This window comes from Setaria italica, chromosome IX (genome assembly GCF_000263155.2).
Source record: "Setaria italica strain Yugu1 chromosome IX, Setaria_italica_v2.0, whole genome shotgun sequence".
Taxonomy (NCBI): domain Eukaryota; kingdom Viridiplantae; phylum Streptophyta; class Magnoliopsida; order Poales; family Poaceae; genus Setaria; species Setaria italica.
Genome location: NC_028458.1, coordinates 2,060,994 through 2,086,873, shown reverse-complemented (window position 1 = coordinate 2,086,873; position 25,880 = coordinate 2,060,994). Strand labels below are relative to the sequence as shown.

General features: G+C 48.4%; 6 protein-coding genes across 7 annotated transcripts; 3 read left to right on the top strand and 3 right to left on the bottom strand.

Moving 5' to 3' along the window:
• Window positions 1-414: 414 nt before the first annotated feature.
• On the top strand, window positions 415-1,284 carry LOC111255904. Its single transcript, XM_022823540.1, has one exon. The coding sequence runs from the start codon at window positions 589-591 to the stop codon at window positions 1,045-1,047; it is 459 nt and encodes a 152-aa protein (XP_022679275.1). The 5' UTR covers window positions 415-588; the 3' UTR covers window positions 1,048-1,284.
• A 396-nt stretch (window positions 1,285-1,680) lies between these two features.
• Window positions 1,681-4,351, top strand: LOC101775277 (alpha-ketoglutarate-dependent dioxygenase AlkB). The gene is made up of 4 exons (XM_022822838.1): window positions 1,681-1,805; window positions 2,357-2,710; window positions 3,156-3,500; window positions 3,851-4,351. Exons 1-4 carry the CDS (start codon window positions 1,734-1,736, stop codon window positions 4,124-4,126), a joined length of 1,047 nt encoding a protein of 348 aa, XP_022678573.1. The 5' UTR covers window positions 1,681-1,733; the 3' UTR covers window positions 4,127-4,351.
• Window positions 4,352-4,432: 81 nt separating this feature from the next.
• On the bottom strand, window positions 4,433-5,708 carry LOC101774874 (protein LURP-one-related 15). Its single transcript, XM_004986098.3, has 2 exons — window positions 4,967-5,708; window positions 4,433-4,842 (listed from the first exon to the last, which is right to left on the bottom strand). Exons 1-2 carry the CDS (start codon window positions 5,465-5,467, stop codon window positions 4,717-4,719), a joined length of 627 nt encoding a protein of 208 aa, XP_004986155.1. The 5' UTR covers window positions 5,468-5,708; the 3' UTR covers window positions 4,433-4,716.
• Window positions 5,709-5,791: 83 nt separating this feature from the next.
• On the bottom strand, window positions 5,792-7,323 carry LOC101776328 (protein LURP-one-related 15). The gene is made up of 3 exons (XM_004981224.3): window positions 6,662-7,323; window positions 6,295-6,528; window positions 5,792-6,201 (listed from the first exon to the last, which is right to left on the bottom strand). Exons 1-3 carry the CDS (start codon window positions 6,905-6,907, stop codon window positions 6,067-6,069), a joined length of 615 nt encoding a protein of 204 aa, XP_004981281.1. The 5' UTR covers window positions 6,908-7,323; the 3' UTR covers window positions 5,792-6,066.
• A 3,526-nt stretch (window positions 7,324-10,849) lies between these two features.
• On the top strand, window positions 10,850-20,455 carry LOC101775244 (SCAR-like protein 1). 2 transcript variants are annotated; one of them, XM_012842701.2, is made up of 11 exons: window positions 10,850-11,236; window positions 12,642-12,805; window positions 12,893-13,016; window positions 13,093-13,219; window positions 13,763-13,818; window positions 13,965-15,064; window positions 15,183-15,581; window positions 15,698-19,608; window positions 19,695-19,781; window positions 19,875-19,994; window positions 20,104-20,455. In XM_012842701.2, exons 1-11 carry the CDS (start codon window positions 11,085-11,087, stop codon window positions 20,149-20,151), a joined length of 6,288 nt encoding a protein of 2,095 aa, XP_012698155.1. In that variant the 5' UTR covers window positions 10,850-11,084; the 3' UTR covers window positions 20,152-20,455. The 2 variants fall into 2 exon arrangements, with proteins under 2 accessions (XP_012698155.1, XP_004981279.1); XM_004981222.3 differs by having other exon boundaries at window positions 13,760-13,818.
• LOC101775924 (CASP-like protein 4B3) lies at window positions 20,436-22,067 on the bottom strand. The gene is made up of 3 exons (XM_004981223.4): window positions 21,238-22,067; window positions 21,000-21,138; window positions 20,436-20,829 (listed from the first exon to the last, which is right to left on the bottom strand). The coding sequence occupies exons 1-3, from the start codon at window positions 21,546-21,548 to the stop codon at window positions 20,638-20,640; spliced, it is 642 nt and encodes a 213-aa protein (XP_004981280.1). The 5' UTR covers window positions 21,549-22,067; the 3' UTR covers window positions 20,436-20,637.
• Window positions 22,068-25,880: the final 3,813 nt, after the last annotated feature.

Sequence of the window (25,880 nt, the reverse complement as noted above, 5' to 3'; positions counted from 1 at the left end):
CCAGAGCGCGCGTCAATGTCCAAGCGCGCTGCCCTCTCTCACTAATCAAGTCGGCCTCCTCTTCAACAACTACATAAAAGAAACGAAAAGGAGGACGAGAAACACAACTCGCTGGTTCTGAATAATGGCTGAACGCATGCATCATCATCTGTGCTGCTCAAGGCAAGTCCTGTCAGTAAGTGGGCCTGCTGAGCGCGACCGCCCATCTCCATCCCGTTTCCTCTTGAAGCTTGTTATTAAATTAATGCCGCGTCATCAACTGCCCACTGCTTATTATTCACGACTGCTACAGGCACAGGCTTGTGGATTGTAATCGTGATCAATGATCAAATCGGAGCTCGCTAGCTTCCAACTCACTCCCTCTCAGAACCTCATGTTCCGCGCCGAGCCAGGCCAGCAGCTTCACACCGGATCCAGCCTAGCCACAAGTCAAACCGTCCCTGCCTATATAAAGTCCCAAGCTTTAGCTTGCTTCCGTGATCAGAGCTATACTAGGTTCGCCCAGCACCTTGATCGTCGCAGGCTTGCAATCACACTGTTGTATTTCCAGTGAAATTGTTCCTACCACTGAATCCTAAGCTTGACCTCATGGATTCCAAGCAGCTCGCTCTCCGGCGGCCGATCACCTCCAGGAGAAGCGGCAGCGTCGGCGGCGAGGTGGCCGCGGCGATGGAGCGGTCGAGCCTGGCGACCGCGTCGTTCCGGGTGTACTACACCCTGCGCCCCGGCGCCGTGCCGTTCCTGTGGGAGTCCACGCCCGGCACGCCCAAGAGCGCCGCCGCCACGGCTGCCGTCGCGCCCGGCGGCACGCCCAAGAGCGCCGCGGCCACGGCTTCCGTCGCGCCCGCCGACGAGATGGCCGCAGGCATCGATGCTGCTGAGCTCCCGCCGATATCGCCGCCGCCGTCGTACCACTCGTCCCAGCTGAAGAAGGGGAGGTGCCGCGCGAGGTCGCCGTGCCCGCCGGCGGGCCGCGTCCTGAGGGCCCTGCTCGCCGCGCTCGGCGTCAGGAGGAGGACGCGTCGGGGTCCAGCCTCGCAGCTTTGAGCTGATGCACGCGTCGTTTCCCGCGCTTACGAGAATCAGAACTCTGAATTGCTCTTACGAGAATCAGAAATCTGAATTGCTTACGTAAGTAGTACGGAGTAACATGTTTGTTTAATTAAGGTGATGAATTAGCTCGGTGATCGAGTGTGTTTGGTTGCACGCGATGATCTTGAACCTATTTACTTGTATGATTCACTTCCAGTAAAATAATTTCATTCAACCAAATAAAAGGATCATATTCTATGCATCAATCAAACCAAATGATACAAGTTCACAAGTTCTGCGCTTGTTTAGTTGTGAATAAGATGAGGCAAGAATTTGATTTGTGAAGGGAGTTCAAATGCTTCATCTAAATATGAAAAAATTTGCCCCAGCATACTTGTCGTATGCGGAGCTTGCCCCAGAGCAAACGCCAAACGGAGCAACTCGCAACGCCGTTGCCGTGGGCCGGTGAAGTTCATGATGAGTTTGACTGTTGGGCTTTCTTAACTGGGCTTGGGCTTCGAGAAAAGACCTTTCTAGCCCCAGCAGCCCACATTGCATCCGAGTCGGTTTTGTTTCTTGCACAAACCCCCATGACCACCAATAAAATCGCAAGGCGCTTTACCAAAGCGGAAGAAAACGTAAGCCACCGACCCACCGACTTGCTCTTGCACTTCCGCTTCGGCGCCTCTCGGGGTCCGCCCATGGCCGGCGGCGGCGAGAAGACACCGGCGAATTCCGCCCAGCCGTGGAAGGCACGTTCCGCTCATGGATCGGTAAGTGCAGCGATGCCCCTACGTTTCTATATCGGCCGCAAAAACGCCGGCTCCCCCAATAATTTTCGGCCCGTGACGGGGTAGGGTTCGCGGCTACCCGCTGTTGATCGCTACAATGTAGTGCCGAGTCGTAGAAATTGCGCGATGTTTTACCTTCAAAAAAAAAAGAAATTGCGCGATGTTGTGTGGTGCGGTTGCTGGTTGGAGTTCAACGCGGGTTAGTTCTCCCTGGTTTGATAGGAAGATGAATCGTCTGTGTGGCTGCCGAGTGCCTAGATAGTAAACCCCATGGGGGACAAATGCAAGTATTGCCCTTTCTCTGCGGATTAGGATATGAAAACGTGATTTTTCATGTCTGTTTGTGCAATATTAGTTGTAATCTTGTAGATGAACTGGAACAAGATGATGCGTTATGCTTAAGTTTGACAACTCTCTGATTAATTTTCTAATTTCGAATTCGAGTTATGTTGGATATGGTAGGTATATTTTTGGCAAACCTTTGAATTCTTCTTTCACGCATTCGGCTTCTAATACTCCAGCTCTACCGTTAGGTCTACGGAAGGTCTTCAGAGCGTCAAAAGCAGGGAGCATGTACATTCTCACCTTCAGTTAGCAGCAGCAAAGATTCACCGCAACATTTGGTTACACCAGTTCAACCACTGAAATCTGCTGACTCCAGAAGCAGTCCGTGTGGTTCAGGATCTGTGGGATCTGATTCAGGAGCTGCCCCATTTGACATATGCATGAGTGCTAACAAATGCCCCGTCATCAAGTTAAATCCTCCTTTATTCGAGGTCAACAGAGGCAAAAGGCGAGACAGGGAACTTTCCAAGGATGTAGCTCCATTCCAACACTTGAGACCTGGGATGGTTCTGTTGAAAAGATTCATAAAGCCTAATGATCAGGTATGTCTTTGTTTACACTTGTTTTTTTAATCTCATCAAATCAATCATGCAGGCCTTTCAGCCTTATCTGAGCTAAACTTCCTTTTATTTTAAAAAAATAGTAGTTGTAAGTCTTTACATAAACAATTATTTTGTTGAAGATAGTGCCTTATAGGAGGAAATATAACGTTTCTGAGCGATGAAAGACTATGAAATGATGTTCTTCATGCTGTTTCCTTTTCTCCTTTTGGAAAATTTGCATGCTTGTTTGTTTAGAGTTCTGTCTTCAATATCTCTCAGCATATGTTATTGCAGCTTGCATAATTCTCAGAATTCATATTTGCCATGAATGTAAATTGTCTCTGTTGATTTGATTGTCAGGCTATTCTTAAGTACACATTCAAATACAATCCATGCACATTTACTGCTGAAAGTATATTCCTAATGCTTTTGTTTCACATGTCAGGTTAAAATTGTCAAAGTTTGCCAGCAGCTTGGTGTTGGTTCAGGAGGATTTTATAGACCTGGCTACCGAGATGGGGCTAAGTTAAGACTCTGGATGATGTGCTTAGGGAAGAACTGGGATCCGGATTCATGCTCATACAGCGATACACGTCCATTCGATGGCGCTCAACCACCAACCATACCAGAAGAATTCAGGAAGTATGTTCAAGATGCCATTCAAGCTTCCCATGAACTCTTGAAACAACGCATAGGAGCTGCCAATGCCGTGAAAGAACTTCCTCTGATGTCACCAGATATCTGCCTTGTTAACTTCTATAACAGTAGTGGGAGGTTAGGTCTTCATCAGGTACAAAAGTACCATTTTCTGCAGTTATATTAAATACTAGTTTCAGAACATTGTATTTCATGCTGTGGGTTTCATGCTAGTCAATTATCTGAACTTGTTTAAAAAGAAAAAAGAAAAAAGGAAACGAAAACTGATTCCTGCTTAAGTAATTCACTAAAGTAAATACTCATTTTGGATGCCCATACATACTTCTGTAGACATGATAAAGCAGCTTCAGTTATGAAGCTTTACTCGCGTGTGTTTCCTGTCTCGGGCATTTCTAGTACAATGTTCCCTGCCATTATCTGCACTGGAAATGCCATGAGGTTGCAATCTTGCTTACTGGATTCTACAATTGTGTTATTTGACAGGACAAAGATGAATCAAAGAGCAGCCTTGACAAGGGATTGCCTGTCGTTTCTTTTTCTTTAGGGGAAACCACAGAATTCTTGTATGGTGATGGTAGGGATGAAGAGAAGGTTTCAAAGGTTGATCTTGAATCTGGTGACGTCCTAATATTTGGTGGTAAGTCAAGGCACATATTCCACGGAGTTTCCAACACGAAACCAAAGACGGCGCCAAAGTGGCTGACGGATGAGACGAGTCTTCGACCTGGGCGTCTGAATCTCACATTCAGGCAGTACTAGACAGTTGGTTGGGCTACTTGCAGGAGGTCACTTATCTTTTGTTGTGCGTATTTCAGTATGTTGTTAGCAAAAAATTGCGACTAGATTATGTCTAGTAACTGAAGATCACGACTTCACCGCCGCTTGATTGAATGTTTGTCGTCATGGCCAATCATTGTCTTCATCATGCATGTGAGTATATGGGAAGAGAGAGAATTCAGAATAATCTAGGGACCATGGGCATGCAACTGTCACCATGCCGTTACTTATCTTTTGCCGTACTGTATTTTAGTATGTTAGCAAAAGTTAGCAAGTAGATTGTATCAGTGACTAAATGAAGATCATGAGTTCATGACTTCGTGAATGTTTGCTGACATGGCCAATCTTTTTGCCTCCATGTGAATATACGGGAAGAAAAACCATTCAGAGGCATACAGACAATGTTTACACTTCACATGCATCACTTGAAATGCAGTGAAATGCTTACAGCACAGTTGCACACAACAGTACAACATACAATAAAGCGAACATGAAGCCATGAAGGGAAGGGATCGATCTGATCTTTAGTCGTCACGTCTTCTTCCTTGAGAAACAGAGGGATTCCCAACGTTCTAGTGCATCTCGTCCAGAATCACGGTCAGTGCAAGGATGAACGCTTGGTCTATGCCTGGGTTGATCCTCGCAGTATATTTGTTCCTCCCGAAACCGAGCAGTTGCGCACTGTTTCTGCGGGTGATCTGCACGACCAGCGAGATATCAAAATTCGCAGTTGCTATAAAACGGTCAGATTTGCATGAAAAGTGCGTGAAAAAAATAGCATGCTCTGTTTTTTTTTTTTTGGAGCTGGAAGATGGCGCTCGCCTGAGCAATGGCAGCGTCCGAGTTGCCCGGAGAGACGGTGCAGGCGCCGTCGTAGTAGCTGCCTCGGATGACGAAGTCCGGCGCCTCCTCGCCGGCGTTGCTGGCCAGGAAGACGTAGATCTTGGTCCTGATCTGGATCGCCGACGACTTCACCACCCTGAAGAGCAGGTTCCTCCGGCTGGTGCTGTCCCCCCTGAAGACGGCCCACCTGGTGCCCATGAGGTACCCCGAGTCCTGCATGGTGAGCACGGGGCGGCGCGCGGCGTCGAGGAGGAGGGACCTCTTCAGCAGCGCGAACACCGCGGCCTCCACCTGCATCACCGCCGCGCCGGCGGCGTCCGTGACGGTGAAGTCGCGCCCCGTGTAGCTGATCGTCTTGGTCAATGCGAACGCCGTGGCCTCCGGCGCGCAGAACCGCGCGTTCACCACCGCCGTTACTGGCGGTGGCGGTGCCGGGGCCGGAGCCTCCGCCGCTGCCGTGGCCGGTGCCGGTGTATCCATCTCCTTCACTAAATCGTGATCAGCCTGGAACGCCCGCGGTGCTATATATCATCGGCGACGAGACAAACGACGAGTTTGAAGTCTCCGGTTTTTGACCGAGACGATCAGCAGCCACGTCAGCGTGAACCGCGGTCAGCGATCTTTGAATGGATGACAGCGTCTCAACTATCAAGATCAGCGAAGCCTCCACTTGCCTGAAGACATTTCAATCATCCAATTTGGAAGCTACCGCCTGACTACTCACCATTCATTCTGTAAGTCAGATCATTTGCTATATAAAGTCGCTCCTTGTCCTCGGAAGGATTCATGACAATGGTACAAAGAGAACAAAATCACTGTTGTGTCAGGTGCGATTTAACCATTATCCCAACGTGAATTTCAATCTTAACTTTTTGACTCATCATTGTGACAATCCATCACAACCTTCAGAAGGGCAAAGACATGAACCAATCACACAGCTCACAAAAAATCCCAAAATGGAGCAGCAGGACACTAATACTGGGATCAAAATTGCACAGACCCATCAGCACAACACAAAAGGAGCAGCGAAACTGAAGCCTCAAGGGGGGCTTGGGACTGAAACTGAAGCGTGCGTCATGTCATCTCTGGAAATGCATCTCGTCGAGGATGACGACGAGCGCGACGATGAACGCGTAGTCGATGCCCGGGTTGACGGTGACGCTGTACGTGTTCTTCCCCAGCAGCGCGCTCACCACGCTGAACCGCCGGTCGATCTGCAACTACCAATAATCCATTCAGCTTCAGCTCTAGAACCCCGATGAACTAGCGACGCTGACCGATGAGAACAGGAGGAGAGCGCTACTTGCCTTGGCGATGACGGTGTCGGAGTCGCCGAGGGAGACGGCGCAGGCGCCGTCGTGGTAGCTGCCGGTGATCCTGAAGTCGCAGGCCTGCTCGGCGTCGTTGCTGGCGAGGAAGACGCTGACCTTGGTGGGCCCCCGCAGCTGGATCACGGACGGCTTCACCACGGTGAACAGCAGGTCCCGCCGGCTGGTGCTGTCGCCCCGGAACACCTTCCACCGCGTGTTCAGCATCAGCGCCTGCGCGTGCCCATCCCCCATCCCAATCAGAGGCGCCGAGAGAGAGAGAGAGAGAGAGAGAGAGAGAGAGAGAGAGAGAGAGAGAGAGAGAGAGAGAGAGAGAGAAGGGGAGAGAAGGGGATCGTGCACAGACCGATTCTTGGACGGTGAGGACGGGGCGGCGGTCGGCGTCGACGAGGACGCAGCGGCGGCGGAGGCTGAAGAGCACGCCGTCGACGCGCAGCACTAGCGCGCCCGTGGCCGCGTCCGTGACGGCGAAGTCGCTCCCGGACATGCTCAGCGCCTTGGCCACGGCCAGCGACGCCGCGTCCGCCGCGCAGAACCGCGCGTCCACCACCGCCAGCGCCGGCACCGCCGCGTCCTCCATTTCCACCGCCATCGCCACCCCCGCCGCCGCCGTGCGCGCAGGCACAAGCTATGGATGGGGACCGACCGACGCACGCGCACGTCGCTGGCACGCCGGGGCGAAGGCAGCGGGTTTGGCTCGAATGGGATGCGACCAGACTGGGCGCACGCACGCACGCGTCTTCCCCTGCTTGCCAAGTTTGACCAGGCGAGGGCGAGCACTCAGGCACTCAGGCAGGGTAGCTCTAGAAGTAGGCTAGCAGCAGGTACTGGCAATGGCAGCTCGGTTTCCGCTATCGAATTTGATAAACAAGCAGGCAGCTTTTGCAACACTGGTTCAGATTGTACTGCTGCATCTAGATCTCAGATTCTTCTTCCAAAGCCATGTCTGAATGGGAGTTCTTCGAACGTTCCAATTCCAAGGCCGAAATCTGGAAAGACTGCGTTTACTTCGTCAGGTAGTACAACTCGCACACGTGCAGGCCGGGGATTGGATACGCCTTCCGCTGCTCTTTTTCTTTTTTGACGCGTCTTCCTCCCATTCATTCATTCATTCCGTGCGGGTGTGATCACGACTGGAACGCGAAGAAATGATGAAACCTGGCGAGGAGATTAATAAAGAATAAAATCCTCCGTGCGTAGTGGCTTCTTTTTCCTTTGCTTTTGTTCGAGGCCAGTCTCACTTCCCCGAGAAGGCAGCACGGCTGGCAACGCGCAGCATCAGTTGTCTGATCGAGAAAGTGTGAACTGATCCGCCGCCCATTTCGGTGGTGGTCGGCGGTCTTCGTCTTGTGCGTACAGCTAGCGCGCCGCGGTGAAGGTTTCCAGTGGGCCGTCTCCCGAGGCCGGACCTCCAAATCCATCACTCTTTCCTGCCTGCCAAAGCGAGCGCGGCCCACGCATAGGACTAGGTCCGTTCGCGGCCCAACCCACGGGCGCAATGTAGGCCCCGAACTTACCGACTTTTTTTTTTACCCTTACAAAAAAGATTCTCACAAATACGCCCCTAGCGGAACCATTTCAAAATCTGAACCCTTAGCTTGGCGCCATCCACGCTGGCACCAAGCTTACACGTCTCAGCGCCAGCCTTCCTGGCACCAAGGTCCATACGCAACTGCTGACACGGATACCTACATGGCGGGGCTTGGCACCAGCCATCATGACGCCAAGCTTGGCGCCGTAGATCTCGACGCCGAGCAGTTACCCTATACATCTTGGTGTTTTGAATAAAATAAGTATAATTATTCTGAGGAACATACAACAAATCACATTGTAGTTCAGTTGGCTAGGACATGAGCTTTTATCCCAAAGAACTTGAGTTCAAACCCTTAGGATTGAATTTTTTTTTCTACATTTTATTTCTTTTTCTCCCTCCCTCCCCTCGAAAGTAAATAAACGCACGCAGCGGCGACCACGGTGCGCGTGCCCGCCCAGATCGAACGCACCATGTCCTAGCCAACTAAACCACAATGTGGTTTGTTGTATGCTCCTCGGAATAATTATATTTATTTTATTTTCGTCAAGAGGTACAGGGTAACTGCTCGGCGCCAAGATTTACGACGCCAAGCTTGGTGCCAAAATCCACGACGGCAAGCTTGGCGCCACGATGGCTGGCGCCAAGCTCCCGCCACGTCGGCATCCGCGTCAGCAGCTGCGCATGAACCTTGGTGCCAGGAAGGCTGGCGCCGAGACGTGTAAGCTACGCTGACGCCCAAGCTAAGGGTCCAGATTTTGAAATGGTTCCGCCAGTGGCGTATTTGTGAGAATCTTTCATGAAAAAGGAAAAAAATAAAAAAAGTCGGCCGAACTTATCGCCCGTGGGGTCAGCACTTCGGGTCAAAGGTCAGCGCTTCGCCGCGCGCGGGTCAGGGTTATACCGGCACCGCCGCGCCGGCAGCTCACCTTCGGCTGGCGGCGATGGAGTCCAGGACTCAGGAGGCGGGTCTTCTTCTCGTATCGGTCGGCCGCCACTAGGAACTTGGGACCGAGGGCCAGCACTGCATCTCCTGGCCAGGCGAGATGAGGCCACGGGTGGCGCGCTTGGGCACGGGGTCAGATATATCGTCGACTTGTCGTCCTCCCGCCGCCGTCCCGCGCGAGATGAATCCGGCGATCGGCTCTGCAGCGCGCCGTCCCCACGTGGGGTCAGCACTTAGCAGCGAGTACTAGCTACCACGGCAGGTAAAAGAGTGGAGTAAAGAGCAAGACCCGACGAGCCGCAGTTCCCAGTGGCGACTGGCGACATGGTGCTAACGCCCAACCGCCAGACCAGTGGCTGGGCAATTATTGGCGCAGCGGTCGGTGCCAAAGCGCCGCGATGTGGGTGTGTCCCGCGTCTGTCGTTGGCGCCGTCGTCTTCCTCGGCCAGGCAAACGGCCACGGAGCCCCTCTGTTCCCTCACCTGCATCTGCATGCTCATTCTCCCATCCGTATGTCCCGTGGATGCAACCGCAGTAACCTGCGCCATCCTGAGATAGGACGAACAAGGCCCTGTTTGATACACGTACAAGTGGTGAAGTGGGCGCATGGTTAACGATCCAGTCAGCCACATTTTCTGTGGACCGAGTCTGCAGGCGACCCTGACCGACCGTGCACGGTGCACCGATGATCTTGGCCCGGCCTGTACAGGGCTGTAGATCGATGCTGCAGGTGTCGTAGTTTCCGGTCGGTAGGTACTGATTATTCAGACCAAAGTCTTAATCGAAAAGGTACAGTAACAGTGGTCGGTGGTCCACATCAGTTAGGTGCCGCGGCACTCGGGTTTTGAATATACACAGGTTAATTATCAGCTCTTTTGTTTATACTTATACTGTTCCTTCCGTGTTAAATTATAGGTTGTTTTAATTTTTTCTAAATTATAAAAGCTAAAACATCAATTTGGAAAGTACTTGGGATCTCTTTGTATGAAGATAGAGATGGATGGATTAAGAAAACGTTGACTCTGCTGCAAACGTAGAGTACAGCCAACGCTTGCAAAGTAAAAGGTGCTAACGAGAAGAGGCATCTAGACACGGACAGCTAAAAGCTCGCTGCTGGACACATACAGCTAGTAGCGTAGCATGAGGCGAACCGAGCTTTAAGCCAAAGCGCTTTACTACAAAAACAAGCAAAACAAACACACTTCAAAAGCAAAACGCCATCGTACAAAAAAGAAGAAGAAGAAGGGGTTCCTCAAAAAGGAACATCGAGGCGAATCAACCGCTCAAGTAGCCCAATGAGTGATGCTTTCGTGAAGCCAATTGTTTTTTTTTCCTGTGCCTGGAGCCCTGGACCTGCTGTTGGTACTGCCGTGACGTCTCATCCACAGTGTGCGTGTGCGTGCCAAGGGAAACCTCACCGGCCGCTAACGGCGTCCAAGCGGAGTTATCGCACATTAAAAAGGTGGTCAAGTACACTAGTACCTGCTCGCAGGCTCCCGCACGCCACAGTACGTAGCGTACGGCTCGTCACCTCGCATGAGAGTTCTGATTCGCCTTTGATTACTGCTCATGGCGCTTTACCAAACGCACTTGCTAGTTGCATTCTAGCTGCTGCCTTATCTCCAAAACAAATATGATGCTAGAATATCACACCAAATATGTCTACGTCCACTCGTCGAGATGAAACCAGATGATGAACAAAGAGAGGAGCGTCTACGTCCACTCGTCGTCGTCCACGGGATATTAATAACTCGTCTCCTGCCAGCTCAGCACGATTCAACGCTGGGCCCCCACCGTCAAAACCCAAACCCACCCCATCCAACCCCTTAATTCCCATACCAATAAACAAGGACGCGTCCCGACCCCACCTCTAAGCCCGGTACTCCACTGACCGCCGGGACCCGCGCCGCGGACCAGCGTCTTGCCCCACCTGGCAGCTGGCGGAGCCCCCGAGCATATCTCACGGGCAACGAGGGCGCGGGCCCCGGCCGTCAGGGACGCCCCGCGACGCGCTGCGTAATAAGAATGTGTTCTCTGACGCGTAGCCGTATGAATCTCGTTACACTCACACCGGGCCTCGTCTTCCTCGCTTCACCGCTCTGGAAATTCACGCGCTAAGCGCACCCGCGAATCTACCCACGCTAGCGGGGCCGGGCCAGAGGATGCTGTCCGTGGCGGGGGCGGTGGAGGTTGGGGTGAAGGCGGCCGCTCCAATGGCGGAGTGCTGAGGCGCTCGGGAAGGGAGGAGAGGGCGGTGGTTGCGGCTTCGACCCTGCGAACGAGCGAGCGGGGATGATTCGGTACCAGATACGGAACGAGTACGGGCTGTCGGATCCGGAGCTGTACGCGGCGCCGGGGGAGGAGGATGACCCGGAGGCGCTCCTCGAGGGCGTCGCCATGGCCGGCCTCGTCGGCGTGCTCCGGCAGTTGGGGGATCTCGCCGAGTGAGTGCTGCTACCTGCTCCGATATTTTGTGTGAAAGCTCTAGGTTCTGAGCATAGCGTGTGATTTTGGATTTTTTTTTTGTCTTGGCTTGTTCTGTCGCTCGCGGCCGACTGCGACGCCCCCTCCTTTTTGTTCTGGGAGTGTTTGTGTGTAGCGTAATGGGCAAATTCCTGAGCTCATTTTCTCATTCAGGGGGCATCAGTAAAGTGGGGAATTCGTCTTTTATTACTTTGCTGTACGGGTTGCATTATGCTGCGAGTGGTATGTGTGTATCTGTGATTTCTGCAACTTCCTGTCCAATTTGGGCGACATCATTGGTGTTGCTTTTTATAGCCGATTTTAAGGGAGTGGCTTTGAATTTCAGTACAAATTGGGTTTGAGGATCGAATTGGCATCCGGTTCAAGGGTTGAATGTGACAATTGCATTGTATGGCGTCTTTGTTGCACATATTGGAGCTGTTTCGGGAAGTTAGTAACTTAGTCATAAGACGAGTTATGAGGTTAAAAGTTGGAGAGTGCATCAGTTTCTATGAAATCTGGCGTATTTTTAGGTAATATCACGTGACCTGCGCACATGGGTTGAGATTCTGAAGTGTTTGACCTTGTTTGGCCAAAACTTTCTGCAGCCAATAATCAGAGTATTTGACCTTTGTTGGGTCTGTTGAAGGAGAATTTTCATAATGATTGGGATTTCCCACTGGCCAAATGCCAAAGGACATTGCGTTATGAATATCATTTGCAATGAAATACTTATAAGTCGCAATGTGACAGCTTGCAATATATGTGGAACAAATTTCCTTGCCATTACAACTCTGAACTTAATGCTAGCCTTTCACTCTATAGATTAAAAGCAGAGTTGTTTGAGGAAGTTATAGATTAATTGGCGTAATAGTTTCTGTTTCTCAATAATATGTTGTTACTCAATTTAAACTTCAGTTTAGCCCTTAAATGCCTTGTCTTTAGAAAAAGGACTTGGGGTGATTGGCATTTTCTTTTTGCGAACTAACTAGGTATATCATTCTAGCTACAGGCTTGGTTAAAATTTTACAGATGCATATGGTTTATTTTCGGCTCAACTTCAGCATGAAAATTGATCATGTTTGGTCTTTGATATTTCCTTTTTCATAATTTTGCATGTTACCATGTTCTCAGTTAGCACTATTGTGTGTAATTGTGCAAATTTCTCCTTAGATAAGTTGGCATCTCAAGAGAAGTATTGAATAATGCCAATTGCCAAGTAGCCAACTTGTTTACAATGTAGGAGTTTAGTTGTTGATTGCTAGTACCTTTTCTACCCAAGTCTCAGTATTCCTTTCCTAATGGCACCATAATAGTCAACATGCAATTTTTCCATAGGCTTTTATCTTTGTATCAAGTTTTTTTGTTTGCCTCCATGCGCAATAGGTTTGCAGCTGAAATTTTTCATGACCTTCACGAAGATGTGATGGCCACTGCTTCTAGAGGACATGGTTTAATGCTCCGGTTGCAGCAGCTAGAGGCAGAATTTCCAGCAGTTGAGAAGGCAATTATATCCCAGACTGACCACTCAAATTATCCACATGATGATGGTTAGCTGGAAAAAAGCTGTTCATACCTTGTTAATTTCTTTTGGCATGGCTCTTATTTCAAGAAGTTCTCTCTGCATTCTCTTGTAGGTGTCGACTGGCATGCTAATCTTCAACTTAAACAGAATATGATCACACAAGGAGATATGCCTCGCTTCATTTTGGATTCATATGAAGAATGCCGTGGTCCACCACACTTGTTCACTCTGGATAAGTACGGAGATACTGTCATTGTATGAAAATTTATATGAACATGTTTTCTGCAATTACACACATGGATTGTTCTTCAGGTTTGATGTTGCTGGTGCTGGAGCCTCCTTAAAACGATATTCAGACCCCTCTTTCTTCAAGGCAGAACATACCTCCAACATGTTAGAAATTGATGTTTCAATTGAAAAGAAGCCCCGTCGACTTAAGGTAAGTAAAAGGTCAACTCTTGCCAGATTTTACTTAAATAAAACTCGCCCAAGGTTGTTTTCCACTTGTCCTGCATAATTGGTGTCTTTGCCTAGATTCTGTTATGCACAAACAGAACATGTGAAGCTAGCTGCTACTCTTCTATTGCAAAAGCTCAAAGTTTTGGTAATGCCTATTATGGTGACTAAAACGGCTTGAAATTCCTTTTCCTTCTTCTTTAAATTGGCTGATCTTGCTAAAGTGATTCAATTGCATGTGAGAATAGAGTTTTAAATTAGAACCCTGGTTGATTTAGCCAAGAGAACATTGTTCATCTTCCATTTGTTGATAGTAGTTAATAATTTGTCATCTCAACTGGCCATATATTTTTAAAATTGGAACCTGGCCTTTTCCCCTAGGAATGACCCTCTTTGTATGTGCTTTATTCGCTCTAGTATGTCGCTATGTAGATCTGGATACATCCAGTTCTTTGAGACCCCATATATATCTTTTTAAAGGAGCTATGCTCTTGAAATCAGAAACTTACTTCTCTTAATTCAGAAGAAGGCTATACGTTGGAGGAAAGGGGCGACACTTGAATCATTACTTGCAAAGTCTGAGTAAGTTTGGTGCCATTTTCTTGGTCACGACTAACAAGCATTAAATTCATCCACAGCAACTAACATACTTTGGAAAAAAAAATAGTGTATATGATTAGACTGAATTTACCATGTGGTGATACATTGGTTTTGTGTAAAACTTGCAGATCTTTTACTACCCCCAAGGATCGAACTTCGAGGAAAGTTCCACCTAGGACAACAAAGTTGAAATCCAGGCATCCAAGGAGTCCTGACCATAAAACTATTAGCAGAATCTGCAGGGAGCATCTGCTAGAAGTAATTTCATCACAACAAAAAATTTTCTCCAGATATTCTGGAAGGCAATGTCATGTGAGATTTAGGTCAACTGACTCGAGTGAAACGGGAGAAATGGAGAATTTTGGTGCCATTGTTCAGTCTTCTGGTAAACTGGAACTTACTAAAATTGTTCCAATAAACGAATCCAATACCATGGAGATTATATCTGCACCCACTGATGGATCAGCTTACCTGGAGCTAGGTGATAAACAAATTTTGGGGAAACAACATGAACCTTTAGAAAAAAATGGCATGGTCCGTGACTTAGGAAAGCTGCAGGATTGTCCAAACTTCCAGGTTGGTGAAAGTAATCACAGCTCGCATTCAGGACATGAAGAGAAACACATTTTAGCTGGGGTTCCTGCTGATCAAGATGCTGATGGCTGCAGGCCTGATGACATTTGTAGTGATCAAGACAACTTCATCGACGCTCTTAACAACATGGGCCCAGAAGGTGAAGCAGATCCTGAAATAGAAACTGAATTTGATCCCAGTGCCAACGTGGAACAGATTGAATTGAACCGTGACAGCAAGGAAGGTGAAGATGCATTGTATGCGGAGTCCCCACAAGTAGGTCCTGCAATAGACTCGTCACCAGGGTTCAACAGTTCATGCAATGCTGAAGAAGCGACCTGTATGGACTTGCCAAGTGACTCTGCTAATCCCGCAGTGTCAGCCAGTAATGGTCCTAGCTCTGTTTCACAATCTGGAAGACAATTGAATGATGTTGATTGGATCAAAGATGAAGAACCTTTTGATGATGAGGATCTAATGGATGTGAGCTCATCATCTAGTGTAGCTTCTGTCAATGCTGTCTTACAAACCGATGAAGATCTCTATGGTTGTCAACAACACCAAGAGAAAGCTTATCACTATCAAAGTAGTGATAATGCAGCTGTTATCCATAGTTCTGATAAACATTCACCCAAGACATCTAGTGACTTGGATGGTAAGTACCAAGTCTTTTGATAAAATCTATACTTATTTGTTACATCAAATCCAACTTTGCTCATTTTAGCTTTGTCACTATTTTTTTTACCAACATATTTATTGTCTTCTCTGGTCAGGTACGGCTGTCGGCAACAACAATTACACTGACGAAGTATATTGTTCCATGGAGCAAGGCCAGGATGTTGTGCTAGATGATACTTCTATGGTATCGAGCAAACCTAACTATGTTCCAGAAGACGAAGACAAACTCAGTTTTAGGATTGCTGATGATTTGTTTCCCCACCCGACCATACCCAATCAAGAGGAAATACAGGAGATGGAGAAAGAATTGGAAGGTGGATCTCTAGATACAGACGCTTCACCTGGCATACTTGCATCATGGCCAGATAAGAACCATGTTATGTGCTTGAATGATGTAGAGATGGACAAGGACAATGTTATCGTTCCTGAAGAAATTGCTGCTGATATGGCCCCAACAGGTTTGGATCCTCATGACAACCATGATCATCAAGATGGTATGTTGATCATTAGCCTCTTTTTTCTTTTCCTTAACACCTAAAAAATGCTTTATCCAGTTTGGTTTGATATTGCATTTAAATGCTTTATTTGGATGGGTGCTCTGTTGATTCAGGAATTGCACCAGAACATTCAGGCATGCGTAATAATCTACCGTATGAATCATATGATGATGAGATTGCTGAAGATATGCACTCTTTACTAAACGATGGTCTATCAACTCCTTTTAATAAGGATGTTGCAGAGGATAATCAAATAGTTGTGCTTGAAGGAGGGGCCTGTCCAGCTAGCCTCAACTCACACAAAGAAGATTCTGAGCAAGCACCTGCCATGGCCAGGAACTTATCTGATGTCCAAGAGTTTCCAGTAGTAATTCAAGGTGTACCTTCTCAAGAGGAGACAGAAGCTCATGCAGTAGAGACCCTTGCACCTGTGTCTTGTGTGTTCAGTGCTGATACAGAACCAGTGGGGATTAGTGTGCTTCCAGCCCCTAATACTTCCTCTCTACCTGACAACAGTAGTTCATGTGTAGAACAACATGCATTGACTGAAATGGAAGACATTGTGGAGGGTGGCAAAGTTGTGGTTGCAGAAGAATCAACTACTAGCAGGTTTGCAGATGACGTGGTACCTCCTGAAGATTTTATTGATGATGCCATATATACTGAAAAAACACAGATTCTGGCTACAGATTCAACTGAAGAAGCCTCTAGGCATGATCTGCAACTACAGCATAATTCTCCTTTAAGGGAAGGGTTGGAACCAGTAGAAGCTACTGACAGAAATCTTGGGGAAGTAGATGCATCAAGAGAATATATATCTAAGGAAAGGATGTTGCAGACAGACAATATTCCTCCTCTCAATGAAATAGAGCCTACAGGTGAAAAATGTAGTGACAGGGATGAGGTTCTTTCCGCAGGACATTTTCCTGTAGAATCTGATTATCAAGAGGAATTACTAGAGTCCAGTCATAATGCTGGAGTTCACTCTCTGTGTGATTTGGATAAGGATTTTGCAGTAAGCCTGAAATGTAACACCATGGGGGAACAACCAGAGGATGTTGACGATCAAGATTTGGCTTGGGGGATGCCCGATCAAGATTTTACTAGTACAAACCCATTCATGGATCCTGCCTACATGCTGAGCCTAACTCAAACTTGTCCATCTCCCATTGTGAGTTGCCAACCATGTTTCCCTGAAGAACAGGATTTCCTTTCAGAACTTCTAGTGCAGCATGACAATATGGGAGCAGCTGCTGATTCCCTTTGGGAGCCTGCAACTCCACCTGATGAAGCGCCATTGCCATCAGAAGTTATGACTGAAGAAGATTTCAGATCCTTCTGCCGTGAGTATCATGAGATAAATTTTTCAGCTGCCGCTGAAGGTTGTCACAGTGAACCGGCCTCAGACTCTAACAATATTTCAAATGCTTTTCTGGTCAGTGAATCAGATTTTCCAAGTTCTGTTTCTGCCTTGCCAGTGAAGTTAAACCAGGAAGCCTGTGTTCATTCTAAGTTTGGTTCTCAATGTGCTGAGCCTTCATCTACCATGGATATACAAGGCGCTACATCAATGACCTTTTCTGGCAAAGAAGATCTCACGGATGAGACACCAGGAGTAGATTCTCATTTAAAATCTGATGCATCTTTCAGTGTTAACAGAAGTTCTGAACTAGATATGCTCTCTGTTCCAGTAGATTTACAGCAGGAACAGCTGTCTGGAATTGATTCTCATAGTAGTTCTCCTTTGTTGGATAAAGAGATGACCGGTGAAGGATGCTGCTCTCCTTCAAGTGATGTTGTTGAAGTGAAACACGATCTAGAAATCCACGCCAATCTTGCTCTACATTCTTTTATTAATGAAACTGGAGACGAACTGGATGTTGCTGTACAAGTGGAACCAGAGGTAGGAGCTCATGCTGATGATAACCAAGATATTCCATGTTGTTCAACTAGCGAAAAGGATGATTCCCTTATGGGCAAACCTGTTCTAGTTCAGGAGTCAGAAGTTTTTGCCTTCGGTGAATTTGATTCTCCAATCGTTCCATTATCTTCAATTGATGACATTGAAGACAATCAAGACTCTGCTTCGAGGACTTATGTTCAAACAGAACAAGAGTCAGAATGCTGCACCTCAGGTGAACTTGATTCTCAAACCACTCCATCCCCTTTGCTTGATGAGAAGATTGACAAACTGGACGGCCCTCCTTTGAGCAATGCTGCCATGCTGGATCAGGAATCAGAAGTTTGTGTTCCAAGTGGGCTTGATTCTCGAATCGCTCTATGTTCTTCAACTGATGAGAATGTACATGAATTGGATCATCCTCCTTTGAGCAGTTCAGTTTTAATCAATCCTGAGTCAGAAGATCATGTGTTGGGTGACACTAGTTCCAAGGTTACTATGTGTTCTTTAGTTGAAGACAAGATTGATGAATCCGAAGATCCTCAACCAAACCATAATTTTCCTGAGGTACGGCAGGAAGCTCTTGCATCCCCTGAATTAGACTTTCAGGTTGCTCCATGTCCCTTGAATGATGATAAGGTTGGTGAAATAGAAGGGCCTCCATCGTGCAATGGCCGGGTGGAATCAGAAAAGGAATCTGATTGCTCAATTGAATCTGATTCCCAAAGTGCGCCATGTTCTTCAAATTCACCAGTACTAGCTGACACAGGAGTATTGACTTCTCCTGTCATGCCTAATAATGAGGAAATGAATCAGTTGTCTCCTGGTCCGCCACCCGCTGTACAATTTCAAAATGATTCCTACGAAGATCCTCAAGCTCAAGCACCACCCCCTCTCCCTCCCCTCCAGTGGAGGCTTGGTAGGCCTCGGCTAGGGCTTCTAAGTAGAAAAAGCTCTATGCCTGAGCCTGCAAGGAGCATAGATCCTGTTTTCCAGGCATCAAACCAAGACATGGATATCAGGCTAGGTTTGCTTGATCAACCAGATAGATCAATAGAACCAGTATCCTCTCAAGCGACCGAAGAAGATACGCATCAGAGTTCTTTGTTAGACGGTAGTGATCAAAATGTAGAAGTTGGATTGTCGACCAGTGTCACAGTAACTGGTGTGGCAAGGACTGAACACTATTGGCCATTCTCAGAAGCTTCAGAGAACATTAAGGGACCGGAGCATATTTCTTCATCATTTAACAGAAATCTGGATGCTGGGGTCACATCAGCAACAGCTGACGAGGAACATCTGGATGATTCTGGGGTGACACATGGAGCAGTTTTATACTCATCAGACCCGCTGCTTCGATTACCTGCAGATGAACAGCAGGAACCTCAACTGTGCACCTTATCTTCAGATACTCGAGAAACTAGTGTGCATCCCAGCCGTATGCATCCAGGTGCATCTGAAAATGATAAGTCAACAGATGCTGCTGGTGGCATGGAAAGCACCTCAACAAAGGGACCTGATTATGAAAATAGTTTTTACCAGCAACCTCAGCATGTTGAATCGTTCTCAAAGACTTCAGATTATGGAGAGCATATTACAAATGCATCGGTGGAGGGTGTAAAACATCAGTCTGGTACAAGCGAGACACTTTCAGACCCAGCAAAGCATTCTGCACCAGGCACATTGTTGAAAGATGGGAATAGCAAGGGGAGTCAAATTTTGCAGGAACAAAATGTGGGTAGTTCTCAGGACAATAAGTCAGGAGGCCCATTGCCCAGCTCGGAATCAATGGCATCTGAAGATTATCGACATGATGAATATAATTTGGAGAGAGAAAATAGACACCCGCCTAGCAACCCAGGCCCACTAGTGGCATGGCCTGGTGATAAAAATAACTTCTTCAGTGGCCTTGATGAAGCTAGCTTTGCGCATGCTGAGCAACCACCTGTGATGGGATGGACTGTTGGGCCTCAGATGATTCATCCTAAGTATGGTATATCAGCAGAAGAGAGCCAATTTGAGCCAAATATCACCGACAATCATTTAATCAAGAAGCCTATTTCAATTAAAAACATCCCAAGGAATCCACTGGTCGATGCTGTTGCTGCTCATGATAGAAGCTCGGTAGTTTGCCTCCCCCACCTTGATATTTTTCTATGTGTGCAGTCATGATTCCTGTATTAACTTAACGCCATTTATATTTTTTGCAGATGCGAAAGATTTCAGAGCTTGCACCATCGGCTGACAAGCCGAAGCCCACCGAGAGAAATCTGTTGCTAGAGCAGATAAGAAACAAGGTCGGAAACAAAAAAGCTTTCTCCATTGACAAACATGAAAATAAAACAAGCGTGCATTCAATCTAACTTGTTTGCTGTTTGCTCTTGGATCAGACCTTCAACCTGAAACCGGTGGCTCCTTCTCAGCCAACAGCCATGAGATCCCCTGCTAGAGCTAATACTAGAAACTTGAAGGTTGCTGCAATCATAGAAAAGGCAAATGCCATCCGACAGGTTGTCTCTCTGCAGTCAACTTCCGCCACTTTCTGCGGCGAACCAACTTCCGTGTCAATGTTAATGTTGCCCTTTTACTTATCTCTCTCTTGTTTATCATATGAAACAGGCGGTGGGAAGTGATGATGAAGACGCAGATAGTTGGAGTGACGCCTAGACGCCCATCTGTTCCCCTCTCGGTGTTCATCAAGGACATCGTGGACAGGTTGGGGTTGCACAGCCATGTCATTTTTTGGTTAGCAATGGTAGTCTTGTGTATAGTATATGCTCATAATCTTCTTTCTTTCTTTCTTTTCATTCTTCTCTTATTCTTTCGGCCGATTATCTGTATACTTGCCTCTCCCAGCAGCAAAGGCTGTTGCAGTGGACATGATCCGGAGGAGAGCATGCATATTCTTCAGGTCTATGTAAATTTAACAGTTCTAGTTAAACACGTCTATCTACTGGGGAGGATTATGACATCAATGATTCCATACATACAGACCTTAAGTTACAAAAATATAAGAGATCCAAAAAAACCCGTTTACTGATGTATTAATCAACGACCATGAAACAATTGGAGGCATATATCCACACTGCTGTATAATCATGTAATGTGACCAATGTGTCGCAGAACGAGAGAACTGAGAAATGTGTATGCAGGCTATACAAGGACTTCCATGGAAAGGCTGTACCCGGAGACGAGAGCAGAGAGGCCGATGGCAACGAAGGCGAAGAATGCCATGCTGATAGCCGCCGCCGCCGAGTCGGTGAACAGGTTGTCCGCCTTCTGGCGCATGTAGTCCGTCACCGGCGCCGCCGCGGACATTCCCGATATCATGAGGTAAGCGACGACCTGCACCAGCGATCGTTCCAGTCCCCTTCAGAAAAAAAAAACAAGAAGCGAGACAGCAAACGCGATCGGCGGGTGGAGACGACACGACGCTGCCAGGTTGGCCATCGGTGGTTGGATCGGGATCGTCGCGATGCGTTGCTCGTGCACATGCGCAACCCAAGACGACTCACCTGGTCTCCGGCGAAGTCGACGAGGGCCGACGCCTTCCTCGTCCCGATCAGGTCCCGCCCGGAGCCGAGCCGGTGGGCGTCGCGCAGGACCTGCGCCGTGGCGTACAGCCACGCGAGAATCGAGATGCCCAGGCAGTAGCTGCACGGCCGGAGCAGGAGCACTCGCCAATTTCAGCCAGTGCGAAAGAATTGCAAATGTGTTGAGTTGATTTGAGAAGTGGATGCTGCTAGTACTGACTTGTATTCGGGGTATTGGCGGAAGTCCTGGCTGTCGCCGTGCTGGTTGGACGCCATGACGATGAGGGCGAGGAGGGAGAAGAGCCACGCCAGGGCCCGCAGCACCAGCCGCGCCCGCGCCGGCGCCGCCTCCATCTTCCACCGCTCCACCATCGACCTCACGCCGCCGCCGCCGGCGGCCGGCTCGTCGTTCTCGGCGACGCCGCCGCCGGCCGACTCGTCGTGCTCAGCGGCGACGCCGCCATCGACGGCGGCCGCTTCCGGCGCCGGGGCGACGCTCGGCGGCGCGTCGGCCGGGACTGATTTCGACATCGGCGGATCTCGGCCGGTGCGCGCGCGTAATTTGCTTTCCCCGGACGGACTGGCGAACAGAACGACGACGACTTGTTAGACGAGACGAGGCAAGGCCGGCGAAACTGACGTGGCTGTAGATATAGGCGGCGGGAGGCGGTGTGTCATGTGTGACGACGGGCCTGCACGGGCACGGTTGATGACGCCGACGCGCGACACGGTTTTGGTTGGCTTTAGCTTTTGCCGGCCGCGTTCGCGTCCGCTCGTGCGCGGCGGCCGGCAGAGCCTGCGGTGCGCAACGAGCAGTAGTTGGATGCGTCCGGCGCCTGGTAACCTGTATCTGCGGTTAGAGACATTTCCGGCGCTGTTGGTACTAGTGGTTCTAGTTGGTAGCCATGATCATCCGAGTGTCACCACTCACCAAGTCACCAGCGAAAAAGAAAAAGAAATGACAAGTGTTGTTACGCGGGCCGTGCCCGGTTGTGTAGGCTATGTGGGCCTGTGTCCTAGGCCTTTAGCCCATATGTGTCCGTGCGACCAAAAAATTACTTGCACAAAACTACGGGCGTGTTTGGATTCTTAGGTTTTCTTATTACATAGAATGTTTTTTGATGCTAATTATAAGAATTAAATATAAGGTAGTTATAAAACTAATTACAGAAGTCTTGGGTTAATTCGTCATACGAATCTATTACGCCTAATTAATCCATCATTTGCAAATGGTTACTGTAGCACCACATTGTCAAATCATGAACTAATTAGGCTTAATAGATTCGTCTCACGAATTATTCTCCATCTGTACAATTAGTTTTATAATTAACCTATATTTAATACTTTTAATTAATATCAAACATCCAATGTGACAAGATGTGACGGGGGCTAAAGTTTAGCCCCTGCAGGCTTTTCACGATACGGTAGTTACTTTCGGAAAAAAAGAAAGAACCCGAAGTTACATACTTACATGAAGTCTCTCTGTTTTTTTACCATACCGGTTACGCAAAGTAGATGGGACCTGTTGATAGGCTGGTATCTGATATGGTGAGCACCGAGCGGCAAGCGTGGTTAGCCCTCTTTCCAACTTGATTAATGATTCATGATATAGTTTCTCAGTCATCAGCTGTGGCTGATTCAGTCATTGGCTGATGAAATGGAAGCACACGACATGATGTGCTTAGCTTTTTTGTTACTACTAAACTTATGTTTTATCTACGCCCTCAAATAAAAAACTAATGTTTTATCTACTATGCTAGAGGTTACCCGAGTGATTTGAGGTTACTTCCGGCGACGACTTTTTAGATGAGACCTGGTAGGCACACGCACAAGCACTGGCAAGGTGAGCCACGATCATTTCAGTGTAACTACCTGAAGCCCAGTGAAGCCTTACAACTATAAAGTTTATTAGATCCAATTAGGAGTTCAAATCAACATTTCAACAATTCAGATTCAACATTTCAACAAATCAAATTTAACATTTTTTAAAAGTTAGACCAACATCTAAAACTACTGTATTCAACATTTTTTAAAATACAGATCAATATTTTGTGAGAAAAATACAACATTCAACATTTTTCACTATCAACTTCAAATTTTAAACAAATAAGATTCAACATTATTCCAAATAAGAATCAACATTTTTAAAAAACATATCTTCTTCCTCGAGCACGGGCACTGGCAAGCGGGTGCCATGCACGTGGCCAGCAGGGGAGCCAAGGCAGTGCGGGCGCGTGTGGGCGTCAGGCCGCGACAAGCTCGGGGGTGGCAGCGGCATGCTCTCTGGAGGTAACTCCGATGGAGGGGGAGTGAAGATGTATCCAACAGATAATATTACGTGCACGAATCTCAAATAGATAGAAGTTGGGTAAGAAAAAATTTCCGTAGGATATATAGGTTTGCTGTCTAAGTGTTACTTAAAAAAACAAAAATAAATGATAAGTGTTATAGTTATTAAAAGAAAAGAGAGATGAATGGCCATGCCTGGTTGTTAGGCTATGTGAGCCCGTGTCCTAGGCCTTTAGCCCATTTATCCGTGCGACCAAAAATTTACTTGACAAAAAGTACGGACTTTTCGAGATACGGGAATTACTTTAAAAAAAGAAAGAATCCGGAGTCAATAAAGGACCTGTTTTGTTTCCTTATAAACGACTTATCGGTGGAAATTAGTGAGAATTCCTTATTTCCACCGATTCTCGCTTATATGGTAAGCCACTTTAAAGATTTGAACTATGAGAAGTGAAAAGCGAGAAGCGAGAAAATTTTTACTTAGATTATAATCCAAGCGTAGCTAAAAGAAACATATCCAAACAGGATCGGAATCTCTCTCTATTTCTTTTTACCATACCGGTTACGCAAACTAGATGGGACCTGTTGATAGGCTGGTATCTGAAGACGGTGAGCACCGCGTGGCAAGCGTGGTTAGCCCTCTTTTGAAGATTGATTAATGATGATTCTTGATACGGACGGTAACTCCACATTTAAACCTCCCACCGCAACATATGTACCATGTTGCATGCAACACTCCAAACAGTCCATGGTAAGCTAAGATCTATTGCAACATCTAGATACCGAGAATTTTTTTTAATAAAACGTCGAAAAAAAGTTTGCAACATTAAGAATATGAAAAAAAAAATCTCACGGCCATCCGATCCAGAGAGAGAAAAAACAACCAACAAGAAGCACATAAAAAGAGATCTTGATGTTGCACAAACTGCTGTTGTATGTTGCTGTTGTCTGTTGCACGTGCGAACCAAGACAAACTTCTACTAGCATCACAATCCCTGCTGCAACATATCAAATCAACCCTTGCAACATCAGAAAACAAATATTGAAACATCACAAATCTCATACAGGAGAGGGGCAAGCAAAAATCAACAGGGAATCGTCATCAGCGACTCCCCACCAACTGTGCCTGGAAGCGCAGGAATCGGACGACGACTTCCTCCACCGGCCGTGCCTGGAAGCGCATGGAACCACCAACAAGACGCTGCAGGAGTCGACGGATGCCGGCGGCGGCGCAGACCGAGGAAGCCCGCCTGGATCGGGAGCACGTGGAGGCCGAGGCAGAGCTGTCCTCCGCCTTGCGGTGGTGCTCGAACGCGTGCAGGAACTCGATGAGGCTGCGGCACTCCGCCATCGCGGCGTCGGGAGCTGCTCCGCCTCCGCGGCCGGGCTGAGCTTCTGGTGCGGGTTCGGAAGGGGAGAAGGGGAGGAAGCTCACAGGGGGAACTCCCACGGCGTGTCGCAGCCGAGCAACAAGGACGCGTCGGACGCGCGGATACTAGCATTATCGTTCTTGATATGGTTTCTCATCGGCTGATGAAATGGAAGCACACGACATGATGTGCTTAGCCTTTTTTTATTACTAAGCCTATGTTTTTATCTAGAGTGCTAGAGGTCACTCCAGTGATTTTTGGATACGATGATTTTTTAGCAATGTTTTTTTGGATACGATCTTTGCTCTCGATCTTGTTGATTGATTCAGAGCTTCATCCTTTCCGTTCACCCTGTAGCTAGAATGCAGAGACAAACTGCGCGAGCAAGAAGCAGCGGTCGAGGTCGACGAGCAGGGCCATCAGCATCGCTGTTGCAACTACACCTACGTCAACCTCGGCGAGAAGTATAGATTTCCAGACGGTGAGGCCCATTGGGCGGCTTGAGGCCCGACACTAAAAAGCACGGCACGAGCACGGGCCCAGCACAAGGTGAATAGTGCCAGGGCCAGCCCAGCATGATGATAGTGCGGGGCCTGGGCCGCATCCTCGGCACGTTGAGCCAGCACGAGCCCGGCACGATTTTTAAGCCAGTCCGATGCTAGTCCGATACCCTAGCAACCCTCTCCCAACCGTTAGATGAGCAGACGTTCCCCTCCCCACCGTTGGATGAGCAACCCACGAGTCCATATATATACAGAAAAACCCTAATTATTTACCCTCCTCACCTCCCTGGGTATCCAGCAACCGCCGGTCCGCCGCCCTCCATCTCGTGACGCCACCACGGCCGCCCCTCGACCCTCCCTCCCTGGCTCCCCTCACGCCTCTGTCGGGGGTCGTCCGCCGTCGCTACCTGGAGAGGCGCCCGCCGGTGCCGGGGGCCGCCGCAACCGCGAGGCGCGCCCGCCGCCGCCGGGGCACCCCTCCACCACCGCCACCCCTCCCTCCCTCCATCATCCGTCATCCCTCCCTCCCCTCCCTGCTCCGCCGCCGCCACCCCTCCCTGCTCCGTCATCGCCGTTGCTGCGGGGGACGCGGCCGGAACCCGGGAGTCGCGCTGGTCGTCGCTAGGGGCCGCCGCGGGGGCCGGCTGCCGCCGTCGCCCGCCGAGGGCGCCTAGAGCTGGCCGCCGCTGCTAGTGCCGGGC

Excerpts from the sequence above, each read along its gene's own strand:
- LOC101775924 (XM_004981223.4), bottom strand. The coding sequence starts at position 21,548 with ATGTCGAAATCAGTCCCGGCCGACGCGCCGCCGAGCGTCGCCCCGGCG. Across the intron at positions 21,139-21,237 it reads CGCCAATACCCCGAATACAA|CTACTGCCTGGGCATCTCGA; the intron begins GTCAGTACTAGC and ends CCGGCCGTGCAG. Across the intron at positions 20,830-20,999 it reads TCGACTTCGCCGGAGACCAG|GTCGTCGCTTACCTCATGAT; the intron begins GTGAGTCGTCTT and ends TCGCTGGTGCAG.
- LOC101775277 (XM_022822838.1), top strand. The coding sequence starts at position 1,734 with ATGGCCGGCGGCGGCGAGAAGACACCGGCGAATTCCGCCCAGCCGTGG. Across the intron at positions 1,806-2,356 it reads CACGTTCCGCTCATGGATCG|GTCTACGGAAGGTCTTCAGA; the intron begins GTAAGTGCAGCG and ends CTCTACCGTTAG. Across the intron at positions 2,711-3,155 it reads TCATAAAGCCTAATGATCAG|GTTAAAATTGTCAAAGTTTG; the intron begins GTATGTCTTTGT and ends TTCACATGTCAG.
- LOC101776328 (XM_004981224.3), bottom strand. The coding sequence starts at position 6,907 with ATGGCGGTGGAAATGGAGGACGCGGCGGTGCCGGCGCTGGCGGTGGTG. Across the intron at positions 6,529-6,661 it reads TCCTCACCGTCCAAGAATCG|GCGCTGATGCTGAACACGCG; the intron begins GTCTGTGCACGA and ends GGGCACGCGCAG. Across the intron at positions 6,202-6,294 it reads CCGACACCGTCATCGCCAAG|ATCGACCGGCGGTTCAGCGT; the intron begins GCAAGTAGCGCT and ends TGGTAGTTGCAG.
- LOC101775244 (XM_004981222.3), top strand. The coding sequence starts at position 11,085 with ATGATTCGGTACCAGATACGGAACGAGTACGGGCTGTCGGATCCGGAG. Across the intron at positions 11,237-12,641 it reads CAGTTGGGGGATCTCGCCGA|GTTTGCAGCTGAAATTTTTC; the intron begins GTGAGTGCTGCT and ends CATGCGCAATAG. Across the intron at positions 13,017-13,092 it reads CACTTGTTCACTCTGGATAA|GTTTGATGTTGCTGGTGCTG; the intron begins GTACGGAGATAC and ends ATTGTTCTTCAG.
- LOC111255904 (XM_022823540.1), top strand. The coding sequence starts at position 589 with ATGGATTCCAAGCAGCTCGCTCTCCGGCGGCCGATCACCTCCAGGAGA.
- LOC101774874 (XM_004986098.3), bottom strand. The coding sequence starts at position 5,467 with ATGGATACACCGGCACCGGCCACGGCAGCGGCGGAGGCTCCGGCCCCG. Across the intron at positions 4,843-4,966 it reads CGGACGCTGCCATTGCTCAG|ATCACCCGCAGAAACAGTGC; the intron begins GCGAGCGCCATC and ends CTGGTCGTGCAG.